This window comes from Trichomycterus rosablanca, chromosome 9 (assembly GCF_030014385.1).
Source record: "Trichomycterus rosablanca isolate fTriRos1 chromosome 9, fTriRos1.hap1, whole genome shotgun sequence".
Classification (NCBI taxonomy): Eukaryota; Metazoa; Chordata; class Actinopteri; order Siluriformes; family Trichomycteridae; genus Trichomycterus; species Trichomycterus rosablanca.
Genome location: NC_085996.1, coordinates 21,884,744 through 21,901,584, shown reverse-complemented (window position 1 = coordinate 21,901,584; position 16,841 = coordinate 21,884,744). Strand labels below are relative to the sequence as shown.

Below are 16,841 nucleotides of genomic sequence, written 5' to 3'. Positions count from 1 at the left end.
TTCTTTGTTGTAGCAGGAATGTACACCTGGTATAAAATGTTTTATTAAAGAGTCTCCAGATCAAACACAGAAGTTATAAAAGGGAGCCAGAGTGAGGTAATTGGTCTATTACATGTGAAAAAACAAATCCACTGGGCCAACAAAAGCAAACTCCCTTTTTAGACCCGCTTTTCTAAAGTAAATCCTCCTGTCATTGCTTTATGTTTGCTATTAACAACGTTTTACGAATTTTAATCTTTTAATTAATGTTGTTGCATGACAGGGTTTACTAGGGCTGGAACACAGAGCTGGCAGTGTTCCCTAACTACTGTTTAGTGAGTGTCCTGTACAAAGGATATGCAGTAGTCTTTGTTATAATAGTAACCAAAGATTTTAATAGAACCAAAACTGTGTACACCCCTCCTAATTACTGACTTCAGATTTTTTGCCACAGTCATTGTTAACAAAAACAGGCTTCCAATATCACATGACTGCTCCAGTGCACAGAGTGAGGTCCATTTAGACATTGAATAAAATGGGACAAATTCTAAATAAATAAATAAATAAATAAAGCTTCCCCAGAGGATTGGAGGCTTTTATAGCATTGATCAGCCAACTCATTAAGACCCATGGTTTTCGGAATGAGATATCCAACAAAGTAATAATTTTGGCCATATAGTGTACATATGGGGTGCTCTGGTGGCACTGGTGGCCACTACAGCTAAGATCAAATCAAAGATCAAATCTTTGAAGGGCCATCGGCTCTATGGGTATCTAAACAGACATGATTGGCTGTGTGGAAAAATAAGAAAGCTGCATCCGGTATACAAAGTGCCAAATTAGGTACATGGATCCAGAATTATCTGCTATAGGGACCCCTGAAAACTAGTGCAGACGAAAGAGAAGTTTACATATAAGTTTACATATAATACTTTTTCTGATTAACAAAGATTAAAATAATAAACAGTCCTAATCTGTTTGTGATAGCAACAAAATTGTGTGTTGAGTTAGTGGGTGTACTGTATGTTGTATGAGAAATGCAGATTATTAGTTTTTAAATGAGGTTGTCATGTGCACTTACTGTTTTTAATAGCCATGGCAAGTTTGAATCTCAAAGTAAGCAGGCTGTCACTCAGCCACTGCAGGTGGGAGCTGGGCAAAATAGACTAAGAAAAACACCTAACATTAAAAACTAGATAGAATTTTAAAAAGCAAGTCTTACTTGTTGGTATTAAGAAAGAAAGAAGAATGCCATTATTTGGCATATATACATATACAGTGCAGGGTCGGCCTTTGTGTGGCATCCCTGGAGCAGACAGGGTTATGGACCCTGCTCAAGGAGCCAACAGTGGTTGCATAGCAGAGACTGGATTCGAACCGACAATCTTCCGATTGATAGTCCAAAGCTCTACCCACTAGGCTACCACTGTCCCCATATTTTTACTTTCAGTGTAACACAGGTTAGAAAGTCCTGAAAGGCAGTGCAGGCTTACTTGGCACCCTTTCAGCCATGCTACATTTAATTGTTTAAGGGGACATGGCCCAGGTAGGATCAAACCTTGGCGTTATTAGCACCAAGCTCCAACCAACTGAGCTAACCGGCCAGTGCTGGTTAATGTTTGGTAATTATTTAAGTTAATGGACTTCACTGTGTTTATATAATGTTGTGTGATGTGTCTTTAATCAACTGGATTGAGTAAACTGAATGTCAATTTCTGTATAAGTTATGCACACCCCTGACTGTGGGCATACCTGGAAATTGAAAAAAATTCTAAATGCATTTGGTTATTTATTTGTTGTGACTGTTGACATTTGTTTTCTATTTCAGATGTATTTCTATATTGCTAGCATATCTGATGTGTCTAAAGTCTTCTAAAAATGTTTTCTTTTTGTAGCCCACTATCATCAAACGCACATCCAAAAACCCAAGAAGATGCGCCCTTCAACCAGCCGCTATGCTGCTCTGACCGAACGTGGCCTGGATGTTAAGGCAGCCTTCTTCCCTGACTCCAGCCCCCTGCCTCCTGGTGCCCTAGTGGAGAGCGACGACCTGTAGATGCTTTATGGCCTCTGGCCTGATCTATTAACCCTAACCATTTGACCCCAGTGCCAGTGTCCCCACAGCAATACCACAATCACATTACTTGTGCCCATGGAACTTTAAACCTGTCTAATTTCATATGAGCTGAAGAACTAAACTAAAGAATACAAAAAAATTACACTTTCTTATGATGGATTTGATTTTGCTCCATCATAAAATCGGAGCACATTTCTTTATTCATTTTCAGTCTGCAGTGTGGTTGCTTGATAGGCACTGAAGTGTGGCCGTTACCATAAAAAAAAAAAAAAAAAAAATAAATAAAAAATATCAAGCTGATTTGAGGGAGGAGGTATTGTACCCATGATCACCTTGTTCTGCCATAGCAAAGTATTTCACAAGTGCCTAAATAGTATTAACCATCAAACGAATGATGCAAACTCAATTACTCATTCTAAATAAAGAAGTAGTATTTAGTTTTGCATGGTGCCAATAATTATTGCTCAGTGCCTTAGTCCTCCGGGGTTTCTGGAAATCTGTTCATTTTGTAGAAAAATTTATTTATATAAAATAGGGGGATGTGTTCAGAATGGGGAGGGTTTAACTTACTGCTCGGGCACTTTCAAAGTCAGTCTGAAAGTCATACTGGACTGGAAGTAGATAGACTGATCACACTGCCACACCCATTCATCCAGTCTGGATCTACACAGTGCCATTACTAGATATTGCATGAGGCCGGGCCTTATTTTTTTCTTCTTTTTCTTTTTGTGTTTGGTCACGAGGAAGTGTTGAAGAAATACGTCGAAGTTGGTCGAACGTTCTGTTTCTACAGACCTGAGTGACTAGGTGAAAGAAGTCGATGAGGAAAGGCAGAGTTGGTGTACTAATGGCTGTAGGCGGGACTAGGTTTGGAGAACATGAAGGGGATTGGCTGTTGCTTTAAGGTTATGCTGTCACTTTATATGGGGAGTGAATGTGGTGTCAAAAAAAATCAAAAGGTCAGTTTGCAACACTGCTAATGATGCAGCGAGTACATTAGAGGCTAAAGTGTGTTTCTGATTTGAAATTTGGAATGACAGAAAGACTTATACAGGTGTATTTATCGCTTACTCTGACTGTGTACTTCAGTAAGAAGGAAAGCACTGAAGCGCAGTATTTACAGCCATATGCAGTCATTAAATTATATTAGTGATTTTTTATGGCTTCATCACCAGATTCAAAATTTACCTTTATTTAACTTTGTATGTAATGCCATTAAAGTTATACACACCTTGCTCTTTCTTTAATATTAATATATACACATACACAACACCGGTACTTGTATTACCGAAACGTAGAGTCATCAGTTTTGATTGGCGTAAACATTGCACACATTTTAAGCTTGCATTTATTTCAAAATTATATTGGAACGTATGATTACATATGTACTCGCACAAATCCTCTCAGTATCTTTTGCCTTTGTTTGTTTTGTTTTGCTGTTACCTGTTTTAACGTTAATACATACAGACTCATTATGAAATATTCTATTCCCAAGCCAACCTGCCTGTATTTGGAATGTTCTTCTGTCTGACTGTTTTGGTTCATGAACAACCTAAATAAAACATATCTTAAATAACTGGGCCTGTGTCGGATGGGTCTGTTTTAAGTTGCATTTAATTAATTTATTTGTTTATCTGGGACAAAAGTAGCATAAAGTACACTACATCGACAAAATAATTGGGACACCACTTCTCAAGAGGTCAAGAGAGGCTTTATTGTCATTTCAGCTATATACAAGTACATATTGAAACAAAACAACGTTCCTCCATAGGACAAAAAGTGTACAATATAGTGCAGATAGACATTACAATAAATCCAAAAAAAGGCCTAAAATAAACACAAAAAGACATTTCTAAAGAGTACTTAAGGAAGACAAGACTAGAGACAAGTGTTGGTCAGTACATGGTACTGAGTAAATGATGGGTGAGGTAGAGAAACATATTCTGATATGCAATTCTAATGTTTCAAGTATTATTCCGGCATATAACGTTTCAGTTTAGAATTAGAATAATTTTATAGTGTCCAGATGTGCAGGTATTGTACAGAATAAGTTATGTTATGTGTGTCAAGTTAAGTCAGACTCATTTATATAGCACTTTTTACAATGAGCATTGTCTCAAATCAGCTTTACAGAATCCAGGACCAACAGACCAAAAACCCCTATAATTATGAATTTGTGTGTTTCGGTCACAATAATAGCTAACGGGTGTAATAATTTATTTATTAGGATTTATATTTATTTATTAGAAGTTAATCTTAATGTCAAACAGTCATGGACAATTTTGTATCTCCAATTCACCTCACTTGCATGTCTTTGGACTGTGGGAGGAAACCCGAGCTCTTGAAGGAAACTAATGCAGACACGGGGAGAACATGCAAACTCCACAGAGAAAGAACCCAGACCGCTCCACCTCAGAATCGAACCCAGGACCTTCTTGCTGTGAGGCGACAGTGCCACCTACTGAGTCACTGTGCCGCCCAACAAGTGTAATAAATCAGTTATAAAATGAAATTATATATATACAGTTTAGGGAAGGCCATTTCCTTTCTCAGCATTACGGTGTCCCTGTGTACAAAGCAAACTCTATAAAGACAAGACAAGCTTGGTTGTAAAGAAACTCCAGTGGCCTGCACAGGGCTCTGACTTGTAAGAAGCCTTCCCAGAACAGTGGCTGTTGCTCTAGCTGAAAAGATCACATTGTTTTTTAAAATAGTATGTCCAACAAGCTTATGGTCAGTGACTACGTTAGTGGTTTTCTACATGTGAGCAGTGGTCCCCCAGTGGGCTGTAGTGGTACTGCAATAGAGAGATCAATTTATTATAAAATGCATTAATCTTTTTTTTTTATGAATTTTGCAAAGCAATCTTATTAGATATTTGATGTATCTGTCCCTTTCTCTTATATAATAATTACTTTATAACAATAAATAAATAAAATAATAAATCTAAAGAAATCTTGTAGTATCTGATACCAAGACATAACCAGCAAGTCCTTCAACTGTATGTTGTAAGGTGGAGCTGTGCACATGAACTTGGAGAAAACAGGTTTGGACAAACTAGTCGGCCTTCTTCTATTGCTCCGATGTCCAGTTTCAAGCCTGCTTGTCTACTGCATGCGCTTTTGATTGTGGACAGAAGCATGGACACTTTGGACTGCAACTATGCAGCCCCATACACAGAAGGGTTTGATGCAATGTGTGTCAGGACACATTTACCTCATCAGCTGTACTAAAATGTTCTGCAGTTTGTCACAGTAGATCTCACAGTAGATCTAAAAGGCCGCCCAGCAACATGTTGGTGGTTTAGAGCTTGTTCGTCCTGGAACACTGTCGTTATGTACTCATGGTTTGGAGATTCTTTAACTATCATCTGGCCATAACGATTTAGTTGTTATTAAATCCACTCAGGTCTTTATGCAGATCATATCTGCTGCATTTAACATGTGAAACCCTGACCATCACATGCACAACTGTCATAGGCATTAATGAGTATGTTTTTGGGGTTGGTCCTAAATTTTTGTTCTATCATTTGTTCTATTAATTTTGTTCTTTCTTAGTAGTACCAATGCATTCATCTGATGGTGCAAATTCACTGGCGATGATTTAGCAAGACTTAAGACCCTGAAATCATGTCATTTATATTAAACAGCTGTACATTTTGTATTCAGTAAATTATTTGATTCACTGATTAGAAATGTTTTACATTAATACATTCACAATGTCAAACAATATACGTAGTTTCATAAGCGCTTATCATTATTTTTATTATTTACTCATTGATTTTGTCTCTTCACAGTTTCATCTTGTGATTAAACAATATGCTAACATGCGTTTAATATTACACAGCAAAAGTTTACATTTAGGGTTTTTTTACATGCTGAAAATTTGATGTCTCCTGACATATGATTACTGGTTATCTCCATCTTCATAATCATCATCAACACAACCTGTTGCAACACCACTTACCAGAATTTGATTGAATCAGGCTGAGTCAGTACATTCTTGTTGAAAAATGATCTAGCCCTTTGGTAGTCATTTTAGTCACTGTTCAGACACCACCCTGTTCAGTGAACTCTGCCCGTCAAGATACAGCCATTTCCTTACTAATAAACCCACTTTCAAACTCCTATCAGCATTTACTGAATACTATGTATTACATTATGCCACTAAGCATGGTAGAATATTTCCTGCATATTGTGCAGTACACCAGTACCAGTGTAAAAGTACTTACAGAAAATGTTTTGCGTTAGGTATATTTTGATATGATTGCTGTTAAATCAGAAAAAAAAGTAAAACCAATACTAAAATCCCAGTCATGATTACCTACAACAAACGTGAGCTACACTATATGGCCAAAAGCATCCAGACACCTTACAATGTGCTTGTTGGACACCACCCTCTTGTTTACTCGTTTACTACTCAGGCTGTCCACAACATTTTGTAAATTATGCCTATTCATAATTCAAAAAACTTGTGAGGTCAAGCAAGCGAGCAAGACCTTCTGGTTCAACTTTCCAAATCATTCCAGTGATGTTTAGGAGGGTTAAGGTTAGGGCTCTGTAAAGCTTCTCCACACCAAATTGCCAAACCATGTCTTTACTGACCTTGCTTTGTGCACAGGAAAACAGTCATACTAGAGAAAAGGGAAATGGCCTTTCCCAAACTGTTGCCACATATCTGGAGGCATATAATTTATTTTACATAATTGGTTTTATACATCTGATAGGAATGGGTGTGTTTGAAATACCTATGGTCAATAATTATGAAGGGTGTCTCAATACTTTTGTCCATATAGTGTGATATGACAGACTTGTATTAAACACCCAGTACTTTAAAGTAAAATGAGCTATCAGTAACACAAATCTTTAAGACAAAATTTACATTTTGAGACCATAACTATGCAGACACATTTTATTATGTGACATTTGACCATGTAATATACGTATAATACTTGTACCTTTTAATGCTATGTGTTTTTTTTGTTGTTTATGCTTCCTCTCCAACAATGCCGATCCCTGCTCTGATTGAGGAGAACGAAGCTAACCCACGCCCCCTCCGACACGTGGGCAGCATGCCGTATGCATCTTATCACCTACACTTTGACGAGTGCAGTGCAGCTCAGCGTTGTGTACGGAGACACATCCTGAGAGCACTCTTTTCTCATCTCTGTGCAGGCGCCATCAATCAGCCAGCAGAGGTCGTAATTGCACCAGTCATGGAAGAGAGACCACATCCGGCTTAGTCCCGCCCATATCTGAACTACAGGCCAATCGTTGTTCATGCGGCCGCTCAGCCTAGCCGGCAGGCAGAGCTGAGATTCGATACGATGTATTCGAGATCCCAGCTCTGGTTCCAGAGCGGCATGCTATGTGGTTTTTAATGGTTTGAAAAATGACATAATCCAGCGTGAAATACTTGAGTATGATTTAAATAATAAAATAATTATTTAAGAATTTAGAATTTATTTTTTATTTATTTTAAAATGCTCAATTAAAGTACAAATACCACAAAAACTTACTTAGGAACAGTATGGAAGTATTTGTTCTTTGTTATTATACACCTTTGCTACTCTGCTATCTCATGGCAGAAGGACATAGACCTGTTTTTAAATTACATATTCACTGTGTATTTGCAAATTATTACACCAGTCAGCCAAAAGTATGTGGACACCCCTTCTAATGGTTTCAGGAGGCCCAAAAATGTTCCAGCATAAAAACCAGGTACATAAGAAAACATGGCTTGACTAGTCTGTTCTAGATGAACTCCAGTAGCTTGCTCAGAGCCCTGACGTTAACCCTCTTAACACCTTTGGGAGGAACTGGCTAAGCTGATTGCAAGCCAGGCCTTCTCATTCAATTTCAGCACTTGACTTCAGAAAATGCTGTTTTGACTAGATTGCTGCACTCCAAAATCTAATATAATGCTTTTCCAGACATGTGGAGGCTGACATGGCTGCAAGGGCGGCCTAAACTATATTTGTGCACATGGTTTTGAAATGGGATGTCCAACAAGCTGTTGGTCAGCTGTCCACATACATTTGGGAGTCTGGGGTACTGTTGATGGGGGAAGGCATCAGCTGCGTTTTGGTCATTGGTGTACATCAAAAGGGCTAAATACTGAGGAACTAAAGCTGGAACATACTGTCTTCTTGTTTGTTTTTTTGTTTATTAGAATTTTAACGTCATGTTTTACACTTGGTTTTACACTTGGTTACATCTGTCATGGTTACATTCAGTGGTAGTGGTAGCCTATCAGTTAACTGCCAGGTTGTTACTGTTGGGTCCTTGACCAAGGGCCCTCAATTGCTTAGATTGTATACTGTAAGTCGCTTTGGATAAAAGCGTCTGCTAATGCCATAAATGTGAATGTACATCCTGGTATGTGTGGGTTAATATGTGTGGCGTCACAAGGCTGGAAGCAGAACAGCAGATGACATCAGGCAGCAACTCAGATCTTCCACACATTGACCTTCTGCCCCCATCCTTCGGCAGAATGAGTGTGCAGCTATACGCCGACCCTCAAAATCACTCCATGAGCCAAAAATGAACCCAATTTTAATCCAGCTCAGCTGTGAGCATGTGACGAGGGCTGAGCAGAACTTCCCCCACGAGAATGAAGGATAAAACAAAAGCGTTTTGCTTCAGTTCTTCTGTATTTAGCCCTTTGAACCAGTATTTAACAGTGGTCGCCTTTTTAACACACTTCTTAATATCCTTGACATCACATAATAGTTAAAACAAATGAGGTTATCCATTATATGGCCAAAAACACAGGTGTTTCAACCACACTCATTGCTAGCTGGTCTATAAAATTGTTTATATGCTTCTAATGTTGAATGAAAATTTGTCCAGTGGCCTTCACAGAACCCTGAACTCAACCCCATCAAACATATTTGGGATGAATTAGAATGTTCAGTGTTGCAACTGTTAGTGACTGACCTCACAGATGCTCCACTGACTAAATGGGCACAGATTTATTCAGTCACACCCCAGGAATCTTGATGAATAACATGCCTAAAAGGGGGCAACACTTCATATTAATATGGTTTTGGAACAGTGTCCAACAATCCCACGGTCATGCGTCCACATACTTTTGGATATAGTGTATATTCCATTCATTTCATCTTCAGGTCCTTAGACAATGATCCCAACTGAATACATACAGGAACTACATGGCCAGTCCTCCATCCACTAGTAGAACCTGTCCTGTAATGTACGGAGCCTCCAGGAGAAACAAAACAGAATGTGCCACCTCCTCTGGCTCACCAAATCGACCTAGTGGAATTCTCTTGACCTCCTCATCCTCATTCAGTCCTGCTGTCATATCTGTCCGAATGAGTCCTGATGGATGACAAAGTGGAGGGAAAACACTGAATTCAACACTTTAAACACACGTTATGGTCCATCACTATGGCTTGTACATGTTCAAAAGCATGTGGACATCTGAACATATCCATATTTTGGCATTCATTTGAAGCTGTTCCTATTTTTCTGATATAGCTTTTTGCTAGATTTTATAGCCACAGCCACAGAAACATTAACAAGGCAGGGCATTAACACTGACTTATAAGTCCTGGCTATGTTTACAAGCAATGTTCCAATTCATCCCAAAGAAATTGCCAAGAATGTCGTTGTAACATTAAGATTTCTCATTTTTTGGAACTATACAATTATTAACTAGTCCTATCCCTTCTGCCAACACATTTACTCCTGCCATTCTCCAAACCTTAATGATGAAGCATGACTTACCAAAGTTCCATGTTTTAAATAAGTATGTTTTACACTGATTTGTGCATTGTACATTTATATATATATATATATATATATACACTATATGGCATTTAGCATACGCTTTAATCTAAAGCGACTTACAATTGTGTAGCATTTCTAGCAATTAAGGTGTATGGGCCTTACTCAAGGGTAACCTGGCAGTGAGTCCAGCATCTTAACAGCTGAGCAAGGTTTTGTGTTGCAGCTTGGTCATGTATACCCAATCCATGAAACTTGTTCAAGCACTTTTTGTGCCAGAGTTGGTTCCAAAGACACTTGGAACTAACATTGTAATGTAAGTTCAGCTATCAAAGACAAGTGACGCTTGTGTGGTCTACTATTTTTCCTCCTAGATGATGCCACTTGACAAAAACAGCATTTACACTTTTTAAGAGCAATGCACTGTTGATAAGGTGGCATCATAGTGCAAGGGTGGCACATTGGTTAAAACTGTGGGCAATAAGTTAGACTGGTGAGAGTTAAAATTCAAGCACCACCAGGCTGCCTGGTGGACTGTTGGGTCCTTAAACAAGGCACTATAGCCACAGTTTTTAACCAAGCTGGGATACACTAATTAAACATGTATCCACATACTTATTGACACATGGACACATAGATTTTATAGCAGAGTAAAAACATGACGAAAAAAAAACAACAACACAACAAGATAAACAGGAACAATAGAAGTAAAACGTTTACCTGGAGCTACCAAGTTGACTCGTATGTTTCGAGAGGCGACCTCTTTGGCCAGGGAGCGTGTGAATCCCTCAAGGCCGGCTTTGCTGGCACTGTACACACACTGACCAGCATTTCCTTTCACACCTACTACTGAACCTGTCCACACAACATCAACAGTTATCTTTAACACACATTCATGACCACGTACTCTGTTTACACAGAGTTTAACAAAAGTTAATGATATACAATAGTCTAATATCTCTACAATAGTCTAAAATCTCTAAAAATTACAGAATTATGTAACCAATAAATACTACTTTTTAATTTGTTAGACTAGTGGACGCAGAATAGATAATTATGATACTTTACTGCCGCCAAGTGGTAATAATAATAGTCCGTTTCCAAATTGCACTAAGCATATTTAATTCTGTAAATTTATATCCAGACAATAATATAACAAAACAGAAGATGACCTTGATGCTATATTAAATGACAATATTTGAGTATTTCAAATCTTGCAAATGTCTCACGCTATATTTATACCCCAGCTGATCAGGTCAGTGATAAGTATTTTTTATTGTATGTAAAAAAAATCAGTCCATTTTCATGTCTAACCACTGTTTTAACCTGGCCATTGTTGTGCGTGGTACAGTTTCCCTGACATCAATGAAAGCAATGCAGTTACACACCCCAGACCGGACGCCAATCCATCGTGGGTCCAGACTCTCTCCCTCAGACATAGTCAATCATGTCTTAAGTAGATGTCCGACTGGCTAATAGCACCACTGGGGATTCAAACCCTGGATTCCAGAGTTATAGGGCTAGCGTAACTTACTGTTGCGCCGCCCGACCACCAGTATTAAAAAATTTACTGTAAATTTATTTACAATAAACTCTTTTATTTTCAGTTTGGAGTTGATTTCATTACACACAAAGCCAGGTGCTCACACAGACATGACTGTCTATGTCTTAGGATGGGTTGGCTAAAGGGATTCCTCACTGCTGCTACAATTTTGACCTCTGCTTGGTTGATGGCACCTGCACAGAGATGGTGAGTACTAAAAAACAGTGCGTGACTCTCCGTACGTGATACTGCTCTCTGTGTAAACCCGCCGTGTGTAGCTAAACAGATGTGGTTGGCTAATACTCATGTGTCGAAGGGGGCGTTTGTTAGGCACAGTTGCGCTCTTGAGCAAGGCCCTAACCCTAATTGCATAGATAGTATTCAGTAAAAAATTTAAGTAATTTAGGATAGAAGAGTCTGCTAAGTGCCATAAATTTAAATGCAAAAATGTTAAGTATGGCCCCTCTCCGTCAGGCAGGGGTCTGCAGCAGTAGAGGAGATACAACTGGGTAATTGGATACAACTAAATTGGGAGAAAAATGCATAGATAGTATACTAGTGTAAATTGAAGCAAAAATGGGTACTGATTTTTGATTGTTTATGGCCTACCTATGTTGACGATTGCACCACCTTTACTGAGCATGCTCCGTAATGCAGCTCTACAAGTAAGCATGGAGCCAAGCAGGTTGGTTTGAAGAACAGACACCATGTCCTCAGCTTTACTTCTTAACAACAATGCATCTCTAAAGAATACACATACAGAACCAGTGTGTTATGTAAATGTGAAACAAACATTCATATATATATCAGGCTCACATCTGGAATGTTTATACATTGAACCAACTCTATCTATTTGGCAAAGCCAATACTGAAACGTACAATGCCCCAATGCACCAGAGGTAAAACACGTCACCTAATCACTGGTCACTTATATAAAAAACACCAGAGTCACACCCAGTTCCGCACCTGTTGATGCCTGCTGCATTAACCAGGTATCCGACAGGGCCACAGGTCTTTGCAATGATATCGAATGCTCTCTGGACCTCCTGTTCTTTTGAAACGTCACAACCAAGTCCCACATGTTCTCCTATAGATGAACAAAAACAGAATGAGGTTACATGAAGCCAATGTTAGAGCAAGAATGCTGACTTGAACAGAAATACTAACAGAATTGGCACAAGCTTGGTTAATCGTATTGTAAAGGTTTGGACATACCTAGCCAAATGCCAGGTTTCAATGATTTTCAAAGTAAAAATAAGTAGACACATCATTTAAAGAAAATAAATTTTTTAAACATTGTTTGCTTTAACCTATTAAAAATCAATAATGCACAAAATATGAGATTTATTTTTTAATATTTTAGGTTTTTAATGTTTAATAAATTAAAATTGTGCACAAAATATTTGTCACCTGTGGATGTGGTTGTTTATTTTAACCAATAAATAATCAAAACATGGATTTTTTTTTGCCTAATAATCCATGTGTAGCTTTGCATATTTGCTAGAATTTACAAAATGTCAGTCTGGCTGGTGACTTTGCTGCTCCTATCTAAACAGGGCAAGTCCTTTATTAGAATAACTGAAAAGGTTTGTACAGATCCTAGAAAAAATTATTAAGGAATGTCACTTGGAGCATTTTCTACGCAACTTCAGATTTCAGAGTACATGGAAAAGTGGTCTTCAGGCCACTACTACTTTATAAGTAATTTTAAAGAAAAATGGTATATGGTTTATGGACATAGAAGTACTGTATGTGTGTGTACTCCAAGTATTAAGTCACAAAAATAACAGTTGGTGAAATCAATGAAATTCCAAGACTTTTAAGACATACATGTTCCATGTGTACGGAAACGTTTGACTGTAGATACTTGATGGCAATAGCAGCACACAGAACCATAACAGTACAGAAGATCAAGAATACAAGGTTACATTTAATAAATCATTTTCTAAATAAAAAGCTTTCTGTGGGTGATTTGGGCAAGATCTGGCAGTCACTGAAAGCACATACATTCCTAGAAGTATCTGAAGGAGGGTGTAATTGTGTCATTAGTTTTTAACCGGCCTTCTCTAGGTGAATAAAGTCTAGTTGCAGCTTAGTCTGAGTCAGCTGTTATACCAGCTTATTGAGGCTGGTTGCATCTATACAATAGAATCAGACTTCTCAACATTTCATTCACCTCCAGAAAGTGTGTCTGCTGTGGCCTGTGCTGTCTCCTGGTTCCGTGAAATCACCACGACCCGATTGCCTCTTTGTGCCAACAGCTGGGCAACTGCTCTTCCAATGCCACGGGAGCCCCCAACCACCACACCCAATCTTGACATCACTTCCTTCAAGGGAGAACAAGAATACAGTAATATTATTTGACTTTAAACTACCACTTTAAAGTAAACAAGGCAGGTAAAACAGATAATCTTAAGGCTGTTGCTCGCATACCATAGTTCAGGAGCCTAGGCTATTCATTTCAAAACTAAGCTAAGATGATTATATAAGATAATTTTAATGAAACTAATGTTATATAACAATAATATATAAAATATAAATTATAAAATAATAAAATTCATTTAGAAGAATCATGTTGTATTAAGGTTGTAATAAGCTCTCGAATTAAACTTACCAGACAACTACAAAAGCAGACACTGCAAATATTTTAAAGACACTGGTTTATATAGTCATCTAAAAACATTGCTAGCTTATTGCAGAAGCTAAAGTCAATATTTATTTTACGTGTTGGTTCATTTGTAGGTGATGTCTACATGGATCACTGGTCACAGAATGCAAAAGAACATTAGTAAATGAGTACTAAATATCTTTGGGCCGAATGCTGAAATTCAATTTGCAGAAGCCAAATTAAGTTATAAGCAAAATAAACAAAAAGTCAGAGTGTCCTAACAAAATAGAAGAATAGATTTACAATTTAATTTACAAAAAAAGTAAGAGGACAACTCCAAGGAATCAGCGTGATAGCACTAAGTGTTAGGAAACTAAGTGTTAGTGTATAATCCATCAAAAACAACCAATGTCTGTAAAACTACAGCTCTCTAATGCAAAATAGGATCTAAAAGCAGTGGTAGCTCAGTGGTTAGAGGTACTGGAGCAGTAACGGAAAGGTCACTAGTACAAGCCCCACAACTGGCAGGTTGCCACTGATGGGCCCTTGAGCAAAGCCCTCAGTTGCTTGCATTGCATTTAGTCACAATTGTAAGTCGGTTAGTATGGAAGGGTTTACCAACTGCCATGAATGTAAATGCAATTAGCCACATTATATAAATACACTACAATTAGTTCCATATGATTTACTTTTTATAGATAGTAATAGGAGACTTTTACTTTAAAAAATAAAGTAATATAAAATATAAGTTAAAAAAATATGACAATTTGGCAAAAAGTAAAGAAAAGGTAAATAGCAAATAAATATTTATACAACCCATAAAAAAATAATTTACAATAAAATAAAGCCACCGAAGAAGTAAAATAAACAGCACTGATTAAAAAATCAATCTAACGTAGAAAATAATATTCCTAATATTTTTAATTATGCATTATAATCACTGAATCGCATATGGTATAATGCAGTTAGAGGTGCACTGTCTATCTGTGCAGTGTTACATACAAAAAATGTAATGTACCACTGTAATGTATGACACCGTGGCTCAGTGGGTAGCACTGTCGCCTCACAGCAAGAAGGTTCTGGGTTCGATCCCCAGGTGGAGCGGAACGGGTTCTTTCCGTGTGGAGTTTGCATGTTCTCCCCGTGTCTGCGTGGGTTTCCTCCGGGAGCTCCAGTTTCTTCCCACAGTCCATGTGAGTGAGGTGAATCGTAGATACAAAGTATGACTGTATTTGACATTAAAACTTGTGAACTGATGAATCTTGTGTAACCAGTAACTAATGTTTCTGTCATTAATGTAACCAAGTATGTCTAACATGATGTTAAGATTTTAATAAATAAATTAATAAACATATTTTATGTTACATTTATTTAATGTTTTAACAAAATGTACATTCTGGGATCGTTTAAATGACTGGAATTTAGGACAAAACGTATATTTGACTGACAAACAGTACAATTTTGCAGGTCCCCAGAATAATGAATACTAAGGTTTTTACAATGATGTGATAAAAAAAGTTGTAACATAGGTATTGGATTGTTACTATTGAGTCATTCTATAATTTGGGGTACATTCCATGCCCAATGATAATAATTATATTTATTCTAACTATTTTCTTTAAAAATGTCATATTTTATCTATTAATGGAAAACATGTTGTAATATGCTTCATTTAGCTTGAAATTTGTCATGATGTTCCTAAATGAACAGTTTTTGCTGTGTCTGTTTTTTAAGTTGAGGGTGCCTTGGTTTCAAAATAATGAATAAAATTATTATGGGCAACAACATCTATTTTTTTTTATTTATTTCAATAGTTTAAATACTAAAGAAAAATAATATTTTTTAAATTGAGTTTCTCTTTTAAATAATTTAAATATATTTATTTATTATTGTCCGCAAAAGTTCTGTCAACTAGGTTACTAACAGAACTCCACTCAGCAACTCAAAAATGGTTTGTTCTAAAACTATGTGACCAGCATTACATGATATCATTTTTCTCTGTGGAGGGTATATTAAACAAACTGTGGTGAATGTTCTCTTATTTTTAAAAATATTTTATCTATAATAGAACATTGACAATGAGTATATTAATTGACCGTCAACTATGTTACATACATTGTTATGGTTACAATTTTTTTTATAATTTTAATTCAAATGTATGTTCAAATTAGACATTATTCTGTTCAAGAAATGACATGTGGTCAGCCAGGCAAGGTCTACCACTGAAGTTATGGGTCAAAATAGGGAAATTGTCAACTATGTTACCTGTCAACTAAGTTACCTAGTAGTCTACATCTACTTGCCCTTTTAAATAAAATAAAAAATAATTATGTTTAAGCTTTGCAACTAGTGGATATGTTACACTAAAGGAATATATTAACTTGAACCACTGATTGTTTTGTTGAGAAAGAACATTGTTTTTGTACTTTTTGGTGATGTGAAATGTACCCCAAATTATAGAATGACCCTATTGTTACTAAAGATTTAGCTGCATTACTACAACGTTGCAAATGTTAAAATGACATGAATTTAAGTTAGGAATTGAGCTCTTAAAATGAAAATGACCTGACTACCATGTGCACTGAAATGGTACGAGAATGATGGTTCTTTATAATCACTTAATCTAACTCAAACAGAAGGTGAACATGTAATGAGAGCTCATTAGTGCTCTTTGTAATTGTACTGTAAGAGCACGTTACGTTATAAACGTGTAAGCCTGGTTATTGTGCTAGAACATGCTGACTCACAGTATACTGGTTTTAATACATTATTAACATTACCTACAGTGTTAAGGTCTCCTCAAAACAAACATGCGTTTCGCCATGTTGGATCAGCTGGGTGACATGACCACGCCCACTACACTACACGACGCCTCTTCGCTTTTTG

At 37.2% G+C, this 16,841-nt stretch overlaps 2 protein-coding genes across 4 annotated transcripts in view; one reads left to right on the top strand and one right to left on the bottom strand.

Annotated features, from left to right (window-relative positions):
* The window catches only part of palld (palladin, cytoskeletal associated protein), a 149,846-nt gene extending 146,213 nt beyond the window's left edge, over positions 1-3,633 (top strand). For all 3 annotated transcript variants that reach the window (XM_063002067.1, XM_063002066.1, XM_063002068.1), the window contains one exon: positions 1,875-3,633. In XM_063002067.1, coding sequence (XP_062858137.1) covers positions 1,875-2,035 — 161 coding nt within the window. In that variant the 3' untranslated portion in view covers positions 2,036-3,633. The remainder of the gene's footprint in view (positions 1-1,874) is intronic.
* A 2,022-nt stretch (positions 3,634-5,655) lies between these two features.
* Positions 5,656-16,835, bottom strand: cbr4 (carbonyl reductase 4). Its single transcript, XM_063002065.1, has 6 exons — positions 16,740-16,835; positions 13,524-13,674; positions 12,314-12,434; positions 11,957-12,090; positions 10,525-10,659; positions 5,656-9,396 (listed from the first exon to the last, which is right to left on the bottom strand). The coding sequence occupies exons 2-6, from the start codon at positions 13,666-13,668 to the stop codon at positions 9,224-9,226; spliced, it is 708 nt and encodes a 235-aa protein (XP_062858135.1). The 5' UTR covers positions 13,669-13,674; positions 16,740-16,835; the 3' UTR covers positions 5,656-9,223.
* Between the last annotated feature and the right edge of the window lie 6 nt (positions 16,836-16,841).